This window comes from Myotis brandtii, unplaced genomic scaffold (assembly GCF_000412655.1).
Source record: "Myotis brandtii unplaced genomic scaffold, ASM41265v1 scaffold18, whole genome shotgun sequence".
In the NCBI taxonomy this organism is placed as follows: domain Eukaryota; kingdom Metazoa; phylum Chordata; class Mammalia; order Chiroptera; family Vespertilionidae; genus Myotis; species Myotis brandtii.
Window position 1 is genome coordinate 6,718,268 of NW_005356674.1, and position 20,829 is coordinate 6,739,096.

General features: G+C 35.8%; 1 protein-coding gene across 7 annotated transcripts in view; it reads right to left on the reverse strand.

Moving 5' to 3' along the window:
* ATP2C1 (ATPase, Ca++ transporting, type 2C, member 1) overlaps positions 1–20,829 on the reverse strand; it is a 124,241-nt gene that overhangs the window by 69,248 nt on the left and 34,164 nt on the right. For 5 of the 7 annotated variants that reach the window (XM_005863590.2, XM_005863592.2, XM_014537533.1 and 2 more), the window contains exons 2-7: positions 11,712–11,822; positions 9,661–9,777; positions 6,893–6,982; positions 4,813–4,848; positions 2,781–2,842; positions 2,123–2,231 (exon numbers count right to left, since the gene is read on the reverse strand). In XM_005863590.2, the coding sequence (XP_005863652.1) occupies positions 2,123–2,231; positions 2,781–2,842; positions 4,813–4,848; positions 6,893–6,982; positions 9,661–9,777; positions 11,712–11,822 (525 nt within the window). Of the gene's footprint in view, positions 1–2,122; positions 2,260–2,780; positions 2,843–4,812; positions 4,849–6,892; positions 6,983–9,660; positions 9,778–11,711; positions 11,823–13,821; positions 13,968–20,829 lie in introns of those variants that run through there. The other 2 variants (XM_014537536.1, XM_014537537.1) reach the window with 2 other exon arrangements.

The following is a 20,829-nucleotide window of genomic DNA, read 5'->3' on the forward strand; positions in this document are numbered from 1 at the left end:
CCAAACATATCTTTCTAATATTTTTAGCATCAACCTTTAAAGGGTCAAAATTCCCTCTTACTGAACTTACATTTGCACATGAACCTGGAGACAATTAGTTCGCAGATCAATTAATTCTTACTTAAATGAAAACCCTAAATAGTGCTTTGAAGTTTCTATGTCATTATATTGTTTAAATTGTTCAAATAATGAGAAACACCCCAAGGAGGTCTGCTTCTAAACTGGAAGAGAAGCACTCCAAAATAAATGACATAAACTTCATGAATTTAAATTAGGGGAAGGAAGACTGTTTATGTTAAGTGACAAGCCTACCAAATCTCTAAGGAAGAACAATCCAAGGTCTTATCACAAACTTAATATTAAGAAGGAGAAAAAAAGGGAGTAAAAAGTAGAACAAGAAAAGCTATCAAGGGGAGAAAAATGAAAGTAAAATAACATTCCCAATACTTACTGTATTATCAATTATTTCCATTAACCAATTAAAGCAATCTGACATCTAACGGTAAATTTTAAGTATTTGTAACAAAGGTCTTTATTTCAAAATTAAAGGAAGTTTGTTATTATACTTTTAAAAGCCTATTCTTCAGGCTTTCCATAACCTCTGTATAAGAACACTCATATTTTAGGACATAGTAAGAATCAAAGACTGACAGTTGTGTAGGTGTTAACAAATAGCATGTTAGTTCCAATAGTAGATGATATTGGCATGTTAATAGGCTGTGAGGGCCTTTTAAACTAGCTGCCTAACCCCATTTTCCATCCCTTCAATCTATTCTACATGCTATGGCCAGATTAAGGGTAATATAATTTGCCAGCTGCCTATGATCTTTCAAAGATAATTCCTAACCAATACAATCTATAGTGGAGCTTTTTTTGTTATTAATCCTCACCAGAGGATATTTTTCCATGGATTTTAGAGAGAGTGGAAGGAAGGGGGAGAGACAGAGAGAGAGAGAGAAACATCGATGTGAGACACATCAATTGGTTGCTTCCCACAGGAGTCCCGATTAGGGCTAGGGCCAGGGATGGAGCCTGCAACCCAGGTATGTGCCCTTGACCAGAATCGAACCCAGGACCCTTCAGTCCACAGGCTGAAGCTCTATCCACTGAGCAAAACCAGCTAGGGTTAGAAGTGGAGCTTCGTATCCAAGGCCCTCCTGAATCTGATTCCATCATACGTTCTCTATCCTTTACATACTAGTACTCTAACCCCATATTACACACTGGAACACATAACAGTGATCTAAACACTGTTGCTTCATTGTCTTCTCCATCTCTGTCCAGTACTACCTTTCAATTATCACCACTAAAGCCAAGTTGTCTGAGTATTCTCTGATTTCGCTCAAATCAGAAGTAACCACTTCCTTCTCTAAATTTTCATCCTGCATTCTTAGTACTTCTCTTACTCAACAAGTTCTATCTTACTTTATGGTGAGTGGCTTGTGTACACAAATACTAGTAGTACACTCACTGATTACAAAAATTCTATCACATCATCTTTTTGTCTCCCACTACACCTAGCACATATTTCCATGAAGATCTGCTGATTAAAACAAACAAACAAAAAAAGAAATAAAAAAAGAGAGTTGCTGATTCACTAAATAAACACTATGGGAAAAATAGATATATTTTATGAGAAAAAAATACATTTATATATGTCACTTTTTAAACTAGAAAATCGAATGTTCAAATCAACTATGTGTTAATCCTTAAAACTGCTAATGTCTATCCTTTAACCTACATCCAAGTATATTCATTTCTCACAAACAGATCACCAAATGCTATGGTCTACATATCTGTGTCTCCCCGCAACATCCCAACTCATATGTTGAAATCCTAATCTCAAAGATGGTATTAGGAAGTGAGATCTTTTGGAAGTGGTACCCTCATGAACAGGATCAGTGTTATAAAAGAGATACCCCAGAGTTCCCTTCCACCATTTGAGGGCACAGTGAGAAGGCAACAGCTATGCACTAGAAAAAGGGCCCTCAACAGAATTTGACCATGCTAGCACCTTAATCTTGAACTATCCAGCCTGAGAGAAATAAATTTCTATTGATAATAAGCAGCCCAGTCTGTGGAATTTTGGAGCAGCCCAAACAGATCAAGACAACAAACTTACCTCAAACAAGCGTAAGTCAGCAGGAACTCTGTCCCCAACAGAAAGGCAAACTGTATCACCTGGAACCAAGTCTCGTGCAAGTGTATGTTCCAATTTTCCTTCACGCACACTGTAACATGAAACAGAAACAACCATGACTAAAAAGGAAAGCCATGCCACTTTATTTTAAAAGGTGATTCCGGTGGGCTTGCCTGCAGAACAATCATCTGAGTCTGTTTGTGCAGCACTGCACCAATAACAGTGCTTAGCACATAGTTGTAAACACAAACACACACACACACACACACAATTATCTGTTGAATATCCACCTCTTAACAATATCAAAATCAAAGCTTGAAAGTATTAATAGTACAACTTGCTATACTGAACAGAGCATGCATTTTTCATGTCAGATTAATGATTTCTACCTATGTTTAAATAAGTCTGTGGTGGTGGGGTGGAAAACAGAGGCTAGATGGACATGGGCAAAGGGGGCGGAAATGGGGACATCTGTAATAGTGTCAATAATAAAGTTTAAAATAAATAATGTTTGCAAGTCAAAAAGCCTATGTTTAAAAATAATAATAAACAAGTCTGAGGCCACAATGTATCACTGCACTAGTCACATTCAATTTCTATTTTTAAGAGTAGAAACCCATATCAGAGACAAAGATCATACCAATGGCATTCTGGTGGCATAAGTTTTCTTAGTTCTTCAAGAGACTTTTCTGAACGATATTCCTATTTAAAATAAAGAAAGAGGACTTAATATTAAAATATTTATTTATAAAGAAATTAAATATGTATTTTCCTAAGTACATATTCCATATTAGACTTAATTAAATACTGATCTCAATCATTATTTTAAAATTTCCCAATTCTTATCTTTTCCTTTACTTGCAATTATAAAAGCTTGTCTCTTATTAAATGTTTCAGTGACAAACAATTTTGATTATTAAATATTCCCAATTTTATATTTTAATGTTAGTGTGCAAACCTAAGGTCAAGCTATTTGTAAGAAAATGAAGAAAACTGATTAGTATGTCCAAAGAGTATATGTCAGTTATTAAAAGTTAAGATCATTGAACCTCATAATTAAGATAATTTTACTTTTAGTGTTTAATAACCAAAGAGGTCAATACAATTAACCTCAAGCAACATCTGATTTGGGGATTTAGGTCCATGCTAACTGCGAAAGTTTGTGGAATAAGTTTGCTTGGTTTCAGCCACTACATTTATTAAAGTGAATAACACACTACCCTTGTGTAAAATTCCACATTGACTATGTTAAAATTGCAATTTGCTCGTTTGTTTTTTGAGGATAAGGGCTATTTACCAAAACAACAAGCTACTAGGGTCTTCCATATACAGTGATAAAACTGTAAGAATCTTTCTGAAGAAAGTCACTACATATATCTATAGCATTATTAAAGATGCAAGAGGGTTCCAGTTATTGATCCAGTGGGTTATATCGCCCACATGGCTAAATGATAGCTGCCTTGAATGATGCCTAGCTTGGAATGACCTCTGTAAGACTAACAGTTCCACCTGCCCTAGGGCAACTTTTGTCTGTTCTAGGCAAGAGGATTCCCTAGAAATAGGTCCCTGGACAGCTGACTGATAGAGCTCACAAACTTGCTGCAGATAATCTGATTCCAACTGGTTTTTCTACAGGGGATTTCTATAAAACTAATAAACTTATTAAATTAGATATTACTATAAGATGACAGTAAATACCCAAGGAATAAATCATAGATGTGAAAATAACCACAATCACTTAAGACTCAAAACAACATGAACTTCAAGGTCATGATATATTACATTTCCCTCTCAATTAAAATAATCCTTATAATCTTATTAAACATGTTTTAGAATTTTTAGCTAATGAGACTTGCCAACATTGTTCTCAGAAGGTATCAGCTATTTAAATAAACATAAAACTAAGCCTATGTTTTTACGTATGCCTATACTTATCAATAAAAATCCTAAAATTACCTCCACATTATTCACATTTTTTTTTTAAGTTCCTTTTCATAGCCCAACTGACATGGCTCAGTGTTTGAGCACTGACCTATGAACCAGGAGGTTTTGGTTCAATTACCCGTCAGGGCACATGCCTGGGTTTCGGGCTTGATCCCCAGTGTGGGGTGTACAGAAGGCAGCCAAGCAATGATTTTCTCTGATCGTTAATGTTTCTATCTCTGTCTCCCATTCCCTTCTTCTATGAAATCAATAAAAAAAATAAATATATTTTTTAAAAGTTTAAGTTCCTTTTCGTATGTTTTATTTACTGTTTCAATATCTATGCTAAGTAGAGAGTCTGATCAAGATCAGAAAATCCCTCCTATGCAGAAATAAGAAATTTAAACCTTGGTCAACCTTTTTAAAATGGAAAAACATTTTTAAACTTATTGATGGATATATACTATTACTATGCTTTTTGTTTCCATCTGCTTCATCTGTCTATAACACCATCAAATAAAAAACTAGATTTTCTTCATGCCACTACCTAAAACAAAGCAGTCAAGTTAGTCCCACAAATTTCCCAAGGGAGTTGTTTGTTTCTGAAATTATCTCATAAATAAATAACAAATTGTTGTGACAAACATTACCATGACCTAATAACTACAGATTCTGCCTTAAGCTACCTTAATTTTTAAGCAAGTAGCTACAATATCATTTCAAGTGGGCAAAACAGGCTAACTACTCACCTGAACAAAGGCAACTGTAACGACGATAAGTATTGCCTAAACAAAACAAAGAAACATCCTTTTAAATCACACATTATAACTTCAAAATAACTATTAATTGTATTTTATTTTTCTGACTCTATCTGCAGAATCAAGATACCAGACACTAAGTATTGAAATGAACTGGGAAAGAAATCACAACTTTACTCTGCCCTATGAGGAAAAAACTGATAGTGGCTTGCCTCCCCAAGGGCAGCTTCTCAAACTTTCTGATCTCAGGATCTCTTTATGTTCTAAAAACTGACCAGTTTTTATTTATGTAGGTTATATCTACAGATATTTGTCATATTAAATACTTTCTCAATTAGTTTTAATTTCTACTTATTAATTCATCTAAAATTAACCCATTACATGTTAACAAAGCACATTTTTTATGAAAATTATATTTCCTCAAAAAAATTTTGTAAGAAAAGTGGTATTTTTCAATTTTTCTATCTTTAATGCCTGCCTTAAGAGAATGCTGGACTTTCATAAATGCTTCTGCATTCAATTTATTGAACTATGTTGATTAGGCCAAAGTATATAAAGAAACTCTAGCCTCACACATATTGTTGGGTAAAAGAGGAATACTTTAAAAGCTTTGCCAGACTATTGTGTATAGTCTTCTTTGCTACTACAACAAAATTAGACAAATGTTAGCTATGTAAAAGTAATGTGCAATGTAGAATATAAAACAGTATCAATGAACTTTTCATAACCTGTTATATTAAAATCCACTGATCTACCTTGCATTTTGAATTGATCTTTTATCACTAAAAATTCTGTAACATCATGCTCTGGTAATTTACAAAATATTAATTTACTTGGTTATTCAACTCATTCAAATGTTGGCACATTTCATAATAGTAAAAAAAAAAATCACACTCACTAAACTCACTACTGATCTCATGAGAATAAAGTCTTAAATATTGGGAAGCTATTTAGCACACAGTATTTGGCAAAATTCTAATTATCACTTGAAAGTTTGAATTTATATCACTGGCAACAAATTGTCAGTTGTTTTTCTTGAAGTGGAAGGCTCATTTTATTCACTTTCAGAAAAAGTATGTGTTATCCTAATTTTAATACCAGTTTGTCTATCAATCATTCTTTCAAGTAAAAGGCTAGTTCAGCTCACCATAATCACCCTTCCTCAAGATAACCACTATACTTCAATATACAGAAGTTCTTTATGCATACTTGCCATTTCATTACACAGAATATTAAAAAGGTATGTATGCAAGTGTCCAGATTTAATAAAATTAATTTTTACTGTTTTATCAAAAACATTCCTAAGAGAAATAATAAAAGAGAACAATGACTATTAGTACAGTTTGGTGCCATTATATTGATTTGAGCCAAGGTTCTAACAGTTTTACCCACCATTGCTTTTGTACCACTGACTTAAATATCTATAGTGAAAAGACAAATGATGCTTTAGTATTATGAAAAAAGTTGTATACGCTCACTGAAAGGGCCGCAGAGACTCCTGGGAGTCCCCAAGCAAGAGTTCAAAAATTGCAGCTCTACATTAATTTCTACTGTGTTCTTATGCACAACACACTTGCTTTATTCAATGGTTTTACTTGCTATAAATTTTATTACAGTAAAACAAGAGGCAAGAAAAAAAAAGATGAGAAAATTTTCAATGAGAGTTAGAATACCCCAGCTGGAAAGAATAAAATTTTACATAGTAAATACAATGTGCATTGTTAAATCATACTTTTAGTTTCACAAGCATGAAGCTTTAGTTCACAACTAGTCAAAATGTACTCTCAATTGGAAAGTAAAATAAATTGAAAATGTAACTGAAACATTATTATAAAATATTTTGTATCTGTGAAATTACCAAATTGTTAAATTCTCACATGTGCCAATCACTAACCCTTGAACATTGTTTGAGATTACTGCAACTAAAAGCAAGTTGGAAACTAACAAAAACAAACCTGAGAAAACACTAAGGCATTTCTCAATTCATTTTCCAAAATAAAAGCCAATCCTAATTTCCATGATTAACTGACAGTTTAAAAAAAATATATATATATATATATTTTATTCTTACCACAGTGATACTGACAGCATCATCAAACTGATGCATTAAAACACTGATGACTGCAGAAGCCAGAAGCAGCATAATAAGGGGATTTTTAAACTGAAAGTAAAAACAAACAGCAATTCAACAGTTTTGTATGAATGATAGTTGTGTCCGTCACTGCAAAAGCTTGAAAAAAAACCAACACAAAAAAAACTATTGAGACATGATTAGAAAATTACGAGTCTACATTTAGTTTACTTTGTATATCTCTTCAATTAACAAAAAAGTTTACACTTAACTACATTTAAAGTTACCACTTTATAACATCTTCCTTTCAGAAAAAAAAAAAGAAAATTAAATATCAATATCTAAAACCAATTACCTCCCTGGCTGGTGTGTCTCAGCTGGTGAGAGTGTTGGCCAGCACACCAAGAGGTGGCCTGCTGGATTCCAGGTCAGGGTACATACCCAGGTTTTAAGTTCGATCCCTGGTAGGGGCATGTATGGGAAGCAACTTACAGATGTTTCTCTCTCACATCGTTCTCTCTCTCTCTCTCTCTCTCTCTCTCTCTCTTTCTCTCTCTCTTCCTATCTCTTGAATCAATGAAAAGCGTGTCTTTGGGTGAGAATTAAAAAAACTAATTAATTACCAATTTCTTACAATAAACATGTATTTTATATATTAGCTTTTTTATATGTACATACATATGTTCCTACTGAAGCTAGAATAAGTGGAAAATGATTTTTAAGCTAAAGATTTAAGTTAAACACTGGGTAGAACACCTAAATTATTAGTTTAAGACAGTCCTCAATATTCCTATACCAAGTAAATTAGTGAAGATTACAATTCAGATTACAAAAAGGAAGCAGCCTTTTCCCAAGATTGCTTTTTCTGATATCCATTCTAGCAGAGCCAATAGTATATGAAGAAACAAGACCACAGCACCAACCCAATCAGGCAGCACTTAAATGACCAAACATCAGAGCCACCCTAAATTTTTCCAGTGGGACATCCTACTCCTTAAACATCACAACTCTGTTGCCAGAATCTCCTCCACTGATGAAGTGGTGCCAACTGCTGTCAAAACTTCAAAGTACTAAACTACAAAGAATCTATCCCAGCAGAAACCCCCAGCCCTTGGTTACCACAGCTCTGAGGTGAGACGCCACCACCTCCCACTCCCTTTAGGGCCCTATCCCTAGCACAGTGGTTCCAACCCTGCTTCACATCAGAATCATGTGAAGAACTTCTAACAAATGCCCAGGTTCACACACCAATTAAATCAGAATTTCTGGGCATAGGGCCCAGGCTTCAGAATTTTTAGAGCACTCCCCAAGTGACCTGACTACATAGAGGACTGAAAAATCACTGCTCTAGCAAAATAAAACTACAAGTGCAATGTGGTTCAGGGCTGAAAACCATACACTTGACTGAGTCAGAGTCCCAATTTGAATACAGCTCTTGTCACTTCTGTGTGATTTTTTTTTTAAAATATATTTTATTGATTTTTTACAGGGAGGAAGGGAGAGAGATAGAGAGTTAGAAACATCGATGAGAGAGAAACATCGATCAGCTGCCTCCTGCACACTCCCCACGGGGGATGTGCCCGCAACCCAGGTACATGCCCTTGACCGGAATCGAACCTGGGACCTTTCAGTCCGCAGGCCGACGCTCTATCCACTGAGCCAAACCGGTTTCGGCAGTGATTTTTAATCTCATTAAGCCCTAAGTGTTCTTCATCTAATAAAATAGCACCTTATACCAAAGACTGTGGTAAGAATTAACTAAGAATGTATATTAAAGAACTGTGTAAACCATAAAACCCTCTTCAATGTCAGATGTTATCATCACACTATGAGGACAAGGCCCATGGTCTTCTTTCATTTCCCTCTAAAAAAGCTGTGTGTCATAGTACTAAGGACACCACTTACAGCAGTGGTTCTCAACCTTCTGGCCCTTTAAATACAGTTCCTCATGTTGTGACCCAACCATAAAATTATTTTCATTGCTACTTCATAACTGTAATGTTGCTACTGTTATGAATCGTAATGTAAATATCTGATATGCAGGATGGTCTTTGGCGACCCCTGTGAAAGGGTCGTTCGACCGCCAAAGGGGTCGCGACCCACAGGTTGAGAACCGCTGACTTACAGGCTCAACAAATGCCTGCAAAACAACAAGTTATGTTTTCTGTAAAGGAGTAGAGTCACCTAATGCTTTATGATTGACAAGTGATATTTACTATTAATTACTGTTTGTGCTTAACTACATTATAGGCACTGTTTCATTTCATTCTTACAGCAACCCCATGATGCAGGTTAAAAGACATTAAAAATTGTCTTTACTAAAAAAAAAATTTGGCAAACTAACCCTACTAGTGGAAAATTGGCCATAGGATTCTTGTAGCTTTTCACACTAACATAACTTGTTATCAAGGTAAGAAAAAAATTTTACAATACATTTTTCTGAAAAGATTAGGCTATTGATAAAATGTAATTAAAAACAGCTATCATCTATCGATATCTTACTACGTCCATTATTATCCCCATTTTATAGACAAGGCTCAGAGGATAATAAAGGTCATACAGATAGTATAAATAAAGGTAAAATATGTACCCAGGTGATCTGAATTCAAACTGTCAAACTTACTCTTACTAATTTTCTAAGATGGTTATATTACTTTAAAAATTTTTTCTAAGATGTCCATATTACTTTAAAAAATGTTACCATTCCTAATATAAAAAGGGTGTAAATTAGATATCTGCAAAGGGAACTACTATTAACAGTATCTCACCTGAGAAATATACTTCTTCCACAGTGGCTCATCTTCACTGATATCAAATTCATTCCAGCCATGGAAGGCTCGCCGATGATTTACTTCACATTTGTTTAGACCATTCTGAAGATCAGCCTATTAGATTTTACATATAAAAGTTATTGAAAATATTAGCAGAGAACAAAAAAAAGAAAAATACAAAAGAGCATCTACTGTGTGCCCTGGCCGGTTTAGCTCAGTGGATAGAGCATCAGCCTGAAGATTGAAGGGTCCCAGGTTTGATTCCGACTGAGGGCACATGCCAGGGTTGCGGGCTCCATCTCCAGTGGGGGGTATGCAGGGGGCAGCCCATCAATGATTCTCTCTCATCATTGATGTTTCTATCTCTCCCTTTCCCTTCCTCTCTGAAATCAATAAAAATAGTTTAAAAAAAAGAGCATCTACTGTGTGATCACATTTATAGGAACTTCTACAACAGTCAGATCTAATTTATGCTGACAGAAAGCGTATCAGTGATTGCCTGGGGCCAGAGGTATACACTGGGAGGGATTAACTGCAAAGGGACACAGGGGAAAAGTTTTGGGAGTGATGAAAATGTTCTATATCTTAATTGTGGTGGTGGTTATTTTTGTCAAAATGCAAACTGTACACTAAATATGGGTATGTTGTAGCTTATGTAAATTATACCTTAATAAAAAAAATTTTAATGTAAGCAACAAGTTGGTGTTTAACAAACAAACAAAAAATAGTTTTCGCCCTAGCCAGTTTGGTTCAATGGATAGAGCATCAGCCTGTGAACTGAAGAGTCCCCGGTTCAATTCCAGTCAAGGGCACATACCTAGGTTGCAGGCTTGATCCCTGGCCCTGGTTGGGGTGCATGTGGGAGGCAACCAACCAATGTGTCTCTCTCACATTGATGTTTCTCTCTCTCTGTGTCTCTCCCCCTCCCTTCCACTCTCTCTAAAAAAAATCAATGGAAAAAAATCCTCTGGTGAGGATTAATAAAAACAGCAACAAAAAAATAGTTTTCTACGGGGAAAAAGAATACAAACCAGCCACTCTTACAGAAAGTAAAATATCACTATATTCTAATTGGCTTTTTTTGCTTTCATTGTTGTTTTTTAGAATTAGTTTCCCCAAAAGAACAATCAATGAGCCATAATGACCTTCCGTGTTCTTTAAGCCTATTAAAACCTTGATATTAGTAGTATTAACTTTGCCCTTGGACTATATAATTATTTCAGGCAAAAAATTTTTGGTTCCTAAATTACTCAAAATAATGAAGGTAAGACGAACTGGTTTTTGTGATATTTTATGCTCTATGAATACCACCTATATTCTTCAGCCACCGTCTCTCATGATTCATTACAGTAACTATCATTAAAAAATTAAATTACCTGCACCCCTAAAATAGTTTCTTTGGCCAAAGTTTATAATACACTCCAATAACAGAGTCTTGCAAAAGTGAAATATATTTAAAATAAATGGTTTTAAAACAGAATATAAATACAACAACCAAAAAAGAAAACCGTCAAATAAGGGATAGCCAATATTTTTAATGCAATCACTAAAATATGTGAATTCTTAAGGAAAAATAAAAAATATTATTTTCTTCATGTTTCATTAGATTGTGCTTTTCAAAATTAGAGATTAAAGTTTATTAGCTTTTACTTTACTTTAGAAAACACATTAAAAAAGATTAACTCCTAATTCTACTTATATTAATAATTAAATTGATTATTTTCCTAATCCAACTAATCCTTACATAGTACTAACAGTCCTGGTAATGCTAATGATCTAGAGAGGCACTGCCCAAGCAGGTGACCACTAGCCACATGCAGCTATTTAAATTTCAATAAGTAAAAATTAAATAAAATGAAATTCAGTTCCTCCCCTAAACTAGCCACACTAAGTATTCAATAGTCATGTTTATAATTAGTGATTACTATGTTGGGTAGCACAGAAGAGAGTACTCTGTCATCATGGAAATTCTACTGGACAGCACTTATCAATAGAGTCTAAGTGACTGACTTTACTAGGTACTCCTTTCCTCCCCACCAAGCACTTACTTGCAGAATACTTGCAACTTCGCTGACTGGTAATTCACTTGCTTTTTTTGATGTCAATACAGGAATCATTGTCTCATTTTCACCATTAGGAATTTTTTGAAAACGTGCAACCTAGAAAATCAAACCAAAGGAAAAATATTTGCAAATACCAAACATTTCTAATGCAGTCTAGAATAAAAATTCAAATGTTCACAGCAACTTATTTCCCAATTAGAAAAAAGTTATTAATAATGAGTATCTAGTACTAAGATAATTTTATACTAACCATGTGCTGATTTTTCCAGAAAGTACATTTTAAAAAGTAGTGCCAGCTAGAACACAAAATAATTTTCACATTAAATTTAAAAGATGCTATTTTTACACCAATGTAATGAGTAAAAAGTAAAACAAATGTCCTGTCCAGCAGATCCTAATGATTCCCTGTAGTTAGAATCCTCTAAACTCATTATGTTTCACACAAGGGACAAGGGACAAAGGACAGCTAAGCTTTCTCCATGTAATTACTCCTGTTGGTCAGCTCATTTCTTAACTATCCAGAAAGGACACCTAGCTACTCGAAGCACCATGACAGCAAGTCAGACTTAAAGCACCACACAAGTGGAAAAACAAAAAGCAAAAGAGACCATACAAGCAGAGGATGCACAAGCTAGTGAAGGGGCTGCAAACAAGCAGAGCAAGTCACAGAGATGATGGAAACCATGATACCTACATATGCAGCTTCAGTAGTATATATCTGCTCTAATCTAGAATACAGAGTAGTTTTGAAGTTCTAACCATGCCACTGTGAAAAAAAATCACTAACAATATTTGTGCCCGGGATTTTTTTGGCTTTAGCCTTAGGTTTATTTATAATTTATTTTATTTTTTGTCAATAGCCTTAGACTACATAGTCAAAATCCTATATAGCAACATTACTTAGGTTAGTTCTCCCCATGTCCACCCTTCAGCACGGTTATGTTATTCATTTGAAATACAGTTAGGATCATTTGTTTCTGCTTTTATTATTCCATTTGGGATTTTTTTTCCCAACCTCTCCCCTACCTTTGTTCATTTTATTTGAGCATCTGAAATATTAATTTAGTACTAATAGTCAAAACTACTCAAAACAGGTAAAATCAGAGAAGTATCAAATCCTCTCCATCCTTTCCATCTCTCTTTGTGTTACCAATCTCATTGTATCTTTCCTGTTTCCTTTTACACAAATGCCCAGGTGTGTGTAAATTTTATTTTCTCTTGTTAGAGTAATATGATCCATAAATACTATTTTTCACTTAATATATCCTGGAGATTTATCTACTATTTAAGAAATCAGTTCACATATCTCCTTTATTCTTTTCATAGTTGCATAGTACTCTGTTATGTAGATATACCATGATTTATTCAACTACTCTCCTATGTATGAGATTGCAATGTTGCATATGGAGTTTCATTATTGTTGCAGTTGTAACTTATAGAAAAAATCCGAGAATTGAACCTGATAGCTCAAAAGGCAAATACATACATATGGTTTTGTTGGATATTGCCAAATTCTCCAAAAAGGGTGATACCAGTTTATCATATCAGAAACGTGTTTCTTCATGGCCTGACCAACAGAATGGATTGTTATACTTTAATTTTTGTCAAGCTAAAAAATGGTATCCCAGTGTATTTAAATTTGCATTTCTCTAATTATGAGTTTGAAATCATTTCATATGTTTAGGGGCCATTTTTATATGTTTTGGGAGGGGGGAATTATCCTTTATGTATTTTGTTCATTATCCTATCAGGTTACTATAGTTTATTCTCTTAAATTTTTAAGTTTTTTATATATTAGAGATCTTAAGCCTGTTATCTGTGATATGTAGCAGATATTTTCTTCTAGTCTATCATGTGTCTTGACTGTAAGGTGTTTGCCATGCAAAAAATAAATTTCTTTTTATGTAATAAAATTTATCAAACCTTTCTCCTATTACCTCTGTATGAGTCATTCTTGAAGAATCAATATTAAGAACATATTTTAAGAGCTAAAATGCCCAGTTCCAAGAACTATCTAGTATTCAATAGTTAAGGGTATACTGACTATATATTATACAAGGTTAATATTAAACTTTAAGAATAAAAAAACACCAACCTTAACAATAAGAATTAAAGATGTGCCCCTCCCTCACACAATGTAGAAATATTAGCTCAAAATGGATCAATGACCTTAATATAAGAGCTAAAACCATGTAACTCTTAGAAGAAAACAGAGATAAATCTTCATGACCTTAGAATATTGGCAATGGATTCTTAACTATGACACCAAAACCACATGCAACAAAAAGAGGGGGAAAACAGTAAACTAGACTGTATCAAATATAAAAACTTTTATGCATCAAAGAGCAAAATCAAGAAAGTGAAGACAACCTACAGAATAGAACAAATTACTGCAAATCACTTATCAATAATGGTTTAATATCCAGAGTATATAAAGAACTCCTGAAACTTAACAACATAATTACAAACAACCCAATTTTTTAAAAAAAAAATATATTTTATTGATTTTTTTTACAGAGAGGAAGGGAGAGGAATAGAGAGTTAGAAACATTGATGAGAGAGAAACATCAATCAGCTGCCTCCAGCACATTCCCTACTGGGTATTTGCCTGCAACCAAGGTACATGCCCTTCACTGGAATTGAACCTGGGACCCTTGAGTCCGCAGGCTGACGCTCTATCCACTGAGCCAAACCAGTTAGGGCACAACTCAATTTTTAAATGGTCAAAAACTTGAAGAGAAGTTTCTCCATTTGTATATTTACAAGTGGCCAATAGGCACATGGAAAGATATTCAACAGCATTAGTTATAAGGGAAATGCAAATCAAAACCATGACATACTATTTTGCATGTACTAGGATGGCCAGAATTTTTTTTAATTAAAATTTAAAAAAATAAAATAACAAGTGTTGGTGAGGATGTAGAGAAATTTAAACTCATATATTATTGGTGGGAAGGTAAAATAGTGCAGCCATTATGTTCTACTTAATACTTTATCAACAACTCTACCGAAACAATATGCTTACCAAAGATAACATCAACTCAAAGTTGGAGAGGGGCAGCCACCTTGCATCATAATGCAAACGAGTTTTTCAGGCTGAACCAATAAGTAGAGGCAACATAGCACCATCATTGCATTTGTAAAAGCACACAGTACATATTTACTCAAGAAAAATGTAAAAACCCAAACTCAAAAACCAACTCTTAAAGTTCCAGACCATAAGACTCTAGAATGACAATTCAGATAAACACATGTGTAAGCTGCCCTCATACTCCATTTAAAGAGCTGTAAAATTATTCCCAATGTTAACTCTACTGCTGAAAAAAATATAATAATCTTAAACTGAATCATGAGAAGTATCGCTTTTAGACAAAGAGTAATGACTCCAGAGCACTATACAATCCATCCACGCTTTGAGTCTATATTCAGTTTAGACCATCATTAGGGCCTACTGCAAAGTGGTGACATTTCTGGAAATGAGGTCTTAAGAAGAAGATTGGTAGAATAAATTAGAAATGGTTGGCCTAGAGAATTATGAAAGCCAGTGAATGGTCATTAACTGAATTTCAATAAAAGTTCCTAGATAAATAAAAGATATGACAGGCATCTTCAAATATTTAAGGACTACTATATGAAACACGACAGTCTGCCAAGATTAAGACCAGAACTAGTGTCAACAGGCAAAAGTATAGTCTCCAATTACCAAAACTTACTAGTATATAACACTAGTGATTTTTATATAGGGTAAGAAGTTGGTCCCCTCAAATGATAAGATTCTAGGAATGTGCAAGGAGATTACCATAGGCTCTTTATTATGTTTGGCAGCAATTTTCAACCTTTTTCATCTCATGGCACACATAAACTAATTACTACTATTCTGCAGCACACCCAAAAACATTATATTTTTGCCAATCTGGCAAAAAAAAAAATAGGTATAATTTTGATTCATTCACACCGGTCAGCTATTGTGTTGACTGTTGTCATTTTTTTTTTGACAACCTAAGGAAAAAGAGGTTAGTACCCCTGATTAAATAGTTAGGTATTGCATGTTTTAAAAACTCGTGCGGCACACGAATTGAAAATCGCTAGTCTATGGTACTGAGGTTTCTAACAGTGAATTAGTAACCTCTGTTAAGGGAAATGCTGTAAAGAGGTTACCTTCCACACCGAAACTGGAAGTTCCAGAACATGGACACAAAGAACAGTGGCACAATCAGGCTCCAATGTAGACCAGCTCTTAAATATTCCTCATTTGGCAAATTAAAAACCAGCACAATCACAAATCATGTTTATAATCACAATAATAAATCATATTTTTCTCCCATACTTACAACGCCTGGGAATGAAACAGGATTTTCAATGCTATTATATACTTGTATCCAAGAGCAAGAGCTCATTCTAATCCATTTTCAGTAGAGCAATACAAATAACAACCAAAAAAAGGCATTTACCTCTGCAGACCAACAGGGATCATATACAAAATAATCAACTTGACCCCCCAAAAATTTTTTTTACATTCTTATTCCTAAAAAACACACTATAATTTTAAAAATTAGATTACTAAGTCATTTTTAATTATTTTTAAAAAACCTGTTCATTGTTTTTAAATAGCAAGTAACAAGAAAAGGCTTAATATAATAAGTCCAACTCCTCAGTCCTACTGCCCAGTAGTAACCTCTGTTAACTGTGTTCTGTGTATACTTCCAGTCATTTTCTATGCAGGTATGTTACAAGCCTTTTTTCTGGTTGTTTTTAAATTACAAAGGTAACCACATAACTAGAATTTGCTTTTTTTCACTCAAGTCATCTTGGATCTCTCTATTTCACCACACATACTGACCTGCCTCCTTTTTTTAATAGCTCACTGAGCATTTCATTATATAGTAGTACTTCAATTTAATTGATCCTCTCAATGACACGATTAAGTTAGACTTTTTCCATGGTGGGACGGGCAGAGATGGGACAATGGAAACCCAGGGGTCTATTTCCATCCAAATAAACTTTGCCACACCCCAATTTTTCATGCATGGGTCCTTGAAATGCTTTCCTCATGATCCCGTAAAAGAGCCTGATTTCCACCAACCTGATTATAAAACTGTTGGGTGTTTGTAAATTTTATTCTCACAGCTATTGCAAATTGCTCTGCAAAGAGATTGTGTCAAATAAATTCCCAACATCTGTCAAGAGCTTCTATTTTCCTTGCAATCTAGCCAAAAGTAAGCATCACTACATTTTAAAAATCCTTGCCAGTTTGATAAGTATGAAATGGTTATTTTAATTCACTTTTTTTCATTACTAAGATTGAGCACCTTTTCATATATCTTTTGCCCATCTGCAACCATTTGCAAGGAACACCCTTGCACAAACCTCTTTGCTTGTGCAAGTATAGGTATAGGATACATTCCTATACAGTATTCAGAATATAGAAAGAATCTTACAACTCAACAATAAAAAAGCAAATATCAAAATTACAAAAGGGGAAGAAGATTTGTATAAAAACTTCTCCCAAGACATTCAAATAGCCAATAAGCACATAAAAACTTGCTTGATATCATTAGTAATTAGGAAAATACAAATCAAAACCACATGATACTATTTCATACTCCCAAAAGAGCAATTAAAAAACACACACAGAAAATAACAAATGTTAGAGAGGATGTTGAGAAATTAATTGAAACTCTCAAACATTGCTGGTGGAAATGAAAATGGTGCAACCTCTGTGGGGGTTCCTCAATAAACTAAACATATACCCCAGCACTTCTAATCCTGAGTATATGTGCCACGCCAGCACGACCAAGGGTGATCCCGAGTGGGGGGGTGAAAGGATTAAGGAAAGACAGACAAGAGAATAATAGCTGGGTCTCGGTGGGACGCTGCCTCCCTGATGAGGAGACAACGACAGCACCCACAAGCCATGTCTTTATTTTATAGCAGATGTCACAAGGCAAAGTAGGGGCATGAGCAAGTTGTTTACAGCATTCTCGTGAGTTTCAACCTCACTTAACTACATGCACCCGAACTCTATCACAAGGCACGTGGGGCTACGTGTTCGGACCATAGGTTCAAGCTTACAACCACAGCCGTTGGCTATGATTGTGCTGGGAGGGCCCTGCCCTCCAGCTGGGACTTGCACGTGGCAATGAGAGGACCCTGTCCTTTCATAGGTCCGAGGCTTGAACCTGGCCAAAACACCGTAACCGCGCCCCACAAGTATACACCTAAAAAACTGAAAACATACATTCACACAAAAAACCTGTACATGAATATTAATACCAGTATTATCTACATAGCCAGAACATAGAAACCAAATGTCCATCAAATGATGATGGATAAATAAAATGTGGTATATCAATACAATGGAACATTATTTAACCAGAAAAAAGATAGGAAACATGCTATAATGTGGCTGAATGTTGAATAAAAGAAAGAAGTCATTCAAACACACAAGGTCACACATGAAATATTCAGAATAGGCAAATCCACTGAGACAAAAAGCAAATTAGTGGTTGCCAGGGTTGGGGAAAAGAAAGAACAGGAAATGATTGCTAATGGATAAATTCTTTGTGGAGTGATGGAAATGTTCTGTAATTAGATCAATGCACATAACCTTGTGAATATAGTAAAAACCACCAATTGTGCACTTAAAATGGCAAATTTTATGGTATGTAAATTATAACTCAAAAAAAAAAGAAAAGGAAAGAATAAGGGTCTGCAAAATAATTTAACTCATGGTTTACCCCAGCAATAAGGGAATTAGTATTCAGTCTGTAGGAGACTTTGGGTCTAAAATTATGCAACCATAACAAAGAAGAATGAGTTGGGGGACTGATTCCAAGCATTTATAGATAGAATAAATCCCCAAGTGTAGAAAATATAGAAATGAGAGTTGTCACTAAGGAATGAGGCGAGTAAGCCCAAGGGAATGCCAGAGAACAGCTCCTTTCAAATGAACTACCAGCATTTCCAACTGTATCTACCTTTAAGCATATGTAGTCCTTTTAAAAAGATCTTCATTACAGATAAATGACAAAGAAAAAAGGTCATCATTTACTTCAAAAAGATTTTAAGAAATTAAAATCAAACAGGATGTGGGAAGAACTTAAAATAAAATAGAAACAGCTCATAAATGGACCTAATTTTATTATAAACTAGAGGCCTGGTGCACAGATTTGTGCAGGGAGGGGGTCCCTCATTCTGGCCGGTGATCGGCCTCCTTCTGGGCTGATCAGGGTGGCGGGAGGTGGGCCGGGGGGAGGGGCCACTTGAGGTTGGCCAGCCGGCCAGGGGAGGGGCCACAGGAGGTTGGCTGTGGGAGCGCACTGACCACCAGGGGACAACTCCTGCATTGAGCGTCTGCCCCCTGGTGGTCAGTGTGTGTTATAGCGACCAGTCGACCAGTTGTTCTGTTGTTCAGTCACTTAGGCTTTTATATATATAGATGAGTAACATAACCATACAGAAGTAGGTAAGGGAAAAAATTACCTAAGTAACTTTGGAAAACAGATTATGACTATACTTTAAAGCTAAAACCAAAGATTGTACTCTAGTTTAAAAATATGTTTCTCACAAAGGAAAAATTAGCAATTCTGAAGCTACTTTTGTGTGTGCAGTAGGATTAAACAAATAAGTAAATATTTTGTGAATGAGAATCAGGTTTCTCACCTTGGGAGAAGGAAGTAACAAGGAAAGGGAAAAGGATAGGGGGGAAAAAAGATAAGACTAAGCCCTGTGGTATAGGACTGGAATTGGCAGCATCAGTATGAATTCATAGTTTTTAATTTATATATGTAAATGGATAGATAAGAAAATTTAAATATATGTGTATGTATTAACAAAGGAAGGGAGCAAATGGAATCAGACATTAAGCCTGATTAACTAAGGGGCAGTTTCAGACACTCCAGGGAAACGCCACATTTCTCAGCCAAAGGGACATTAATCCCCACGTGGGGAAATTCCTTTGCTGGCTGCATGCGCAGTAGAAGCTAGGTGACCAAGCAAAACTATGAGGCATGTGCAGTAGAGGTCAAAATGGCAACCACAAAAAGGAGTCTAGCCTGGGGAAATCTGCTAAAAAGACCAGAGAGAATAAGGATACAAAACTCCGGAAGATCCTAGAGAATGACTGGATAGGGGGAGACACTAGCATAGCCCTGTGAACATCCAGGAGAGAGACTGGGTAGTTTGAAAGAAAGCTTACTCTTTCCCAAAACCAAGGAAATATAATTAAAGCTTAAAAAAGGACAGAGACAGTTGTGCTCTTTCCCTTTAGCAGCTGCCCAGGCCAAAGTGCAGCATCAATCATTGTCCATGGACCAGATGGAAACAGAAACTACTAGACTACTGGAGCCTCAGCTGCTGGGCTAATGGCATGGCAACTCGGGGTCCTGGCCCTCCTCCTGGGCTTGATGGGGACAAGTGCAGGCCCAGAGGCTGAACTTCTTCCACAGTGAGACAGAGCTGAGCCACCAGGTTGTGAATGAGACCGCCTGAACCCTTCCTTTGTTTTCACTCCAATAAATCTTGCCACTATACCTCAAATCCTCCTATGCATATATCCCTGAAATGCACTTCCTGCTATACTGTGGAAGAGTCCTATTTCCTCCAGCAACATTTTTATTACTATACAAATATTTGCTAGCTCTATCTACTGAGAGAACCTAGAAACAATAACATCCCAATAATACTGAGCACACCTAATTCACAGACTTTGGTTTCTAGATACCATCATAATAATAAAAGTCCAAGAGGCGTCACAACCGAAACAACCAAAAGACTGGTCACCATGAGGTGCATGGAGCACCTCCCGGGCCTACCCCCATGGCCCTCAGGCTCCAATCACAGCAAGGCTGGCAGTCAGTGGGCAGGTGGGTGGAGTGGCGGGTGCAGTGAGGTGGTGGGGCTGGGAGCACAGCAGGCGGGGGGGGCGGGGCTGCAAGCGCAGTGGGGGCGGTGGGCAGGTGGGTGGGGCATGCGCAGGTAAGCGGGTATGTGTGGGCAGGGCCGTGCAATTTCGCGCGCTGGGCCTCTAGTTCTCCAATAAAATGAACCAGCCTCTTTTGGAAAAAGTGTTGATTCTGTGCCTGGTACAAACAGGAAAAATATG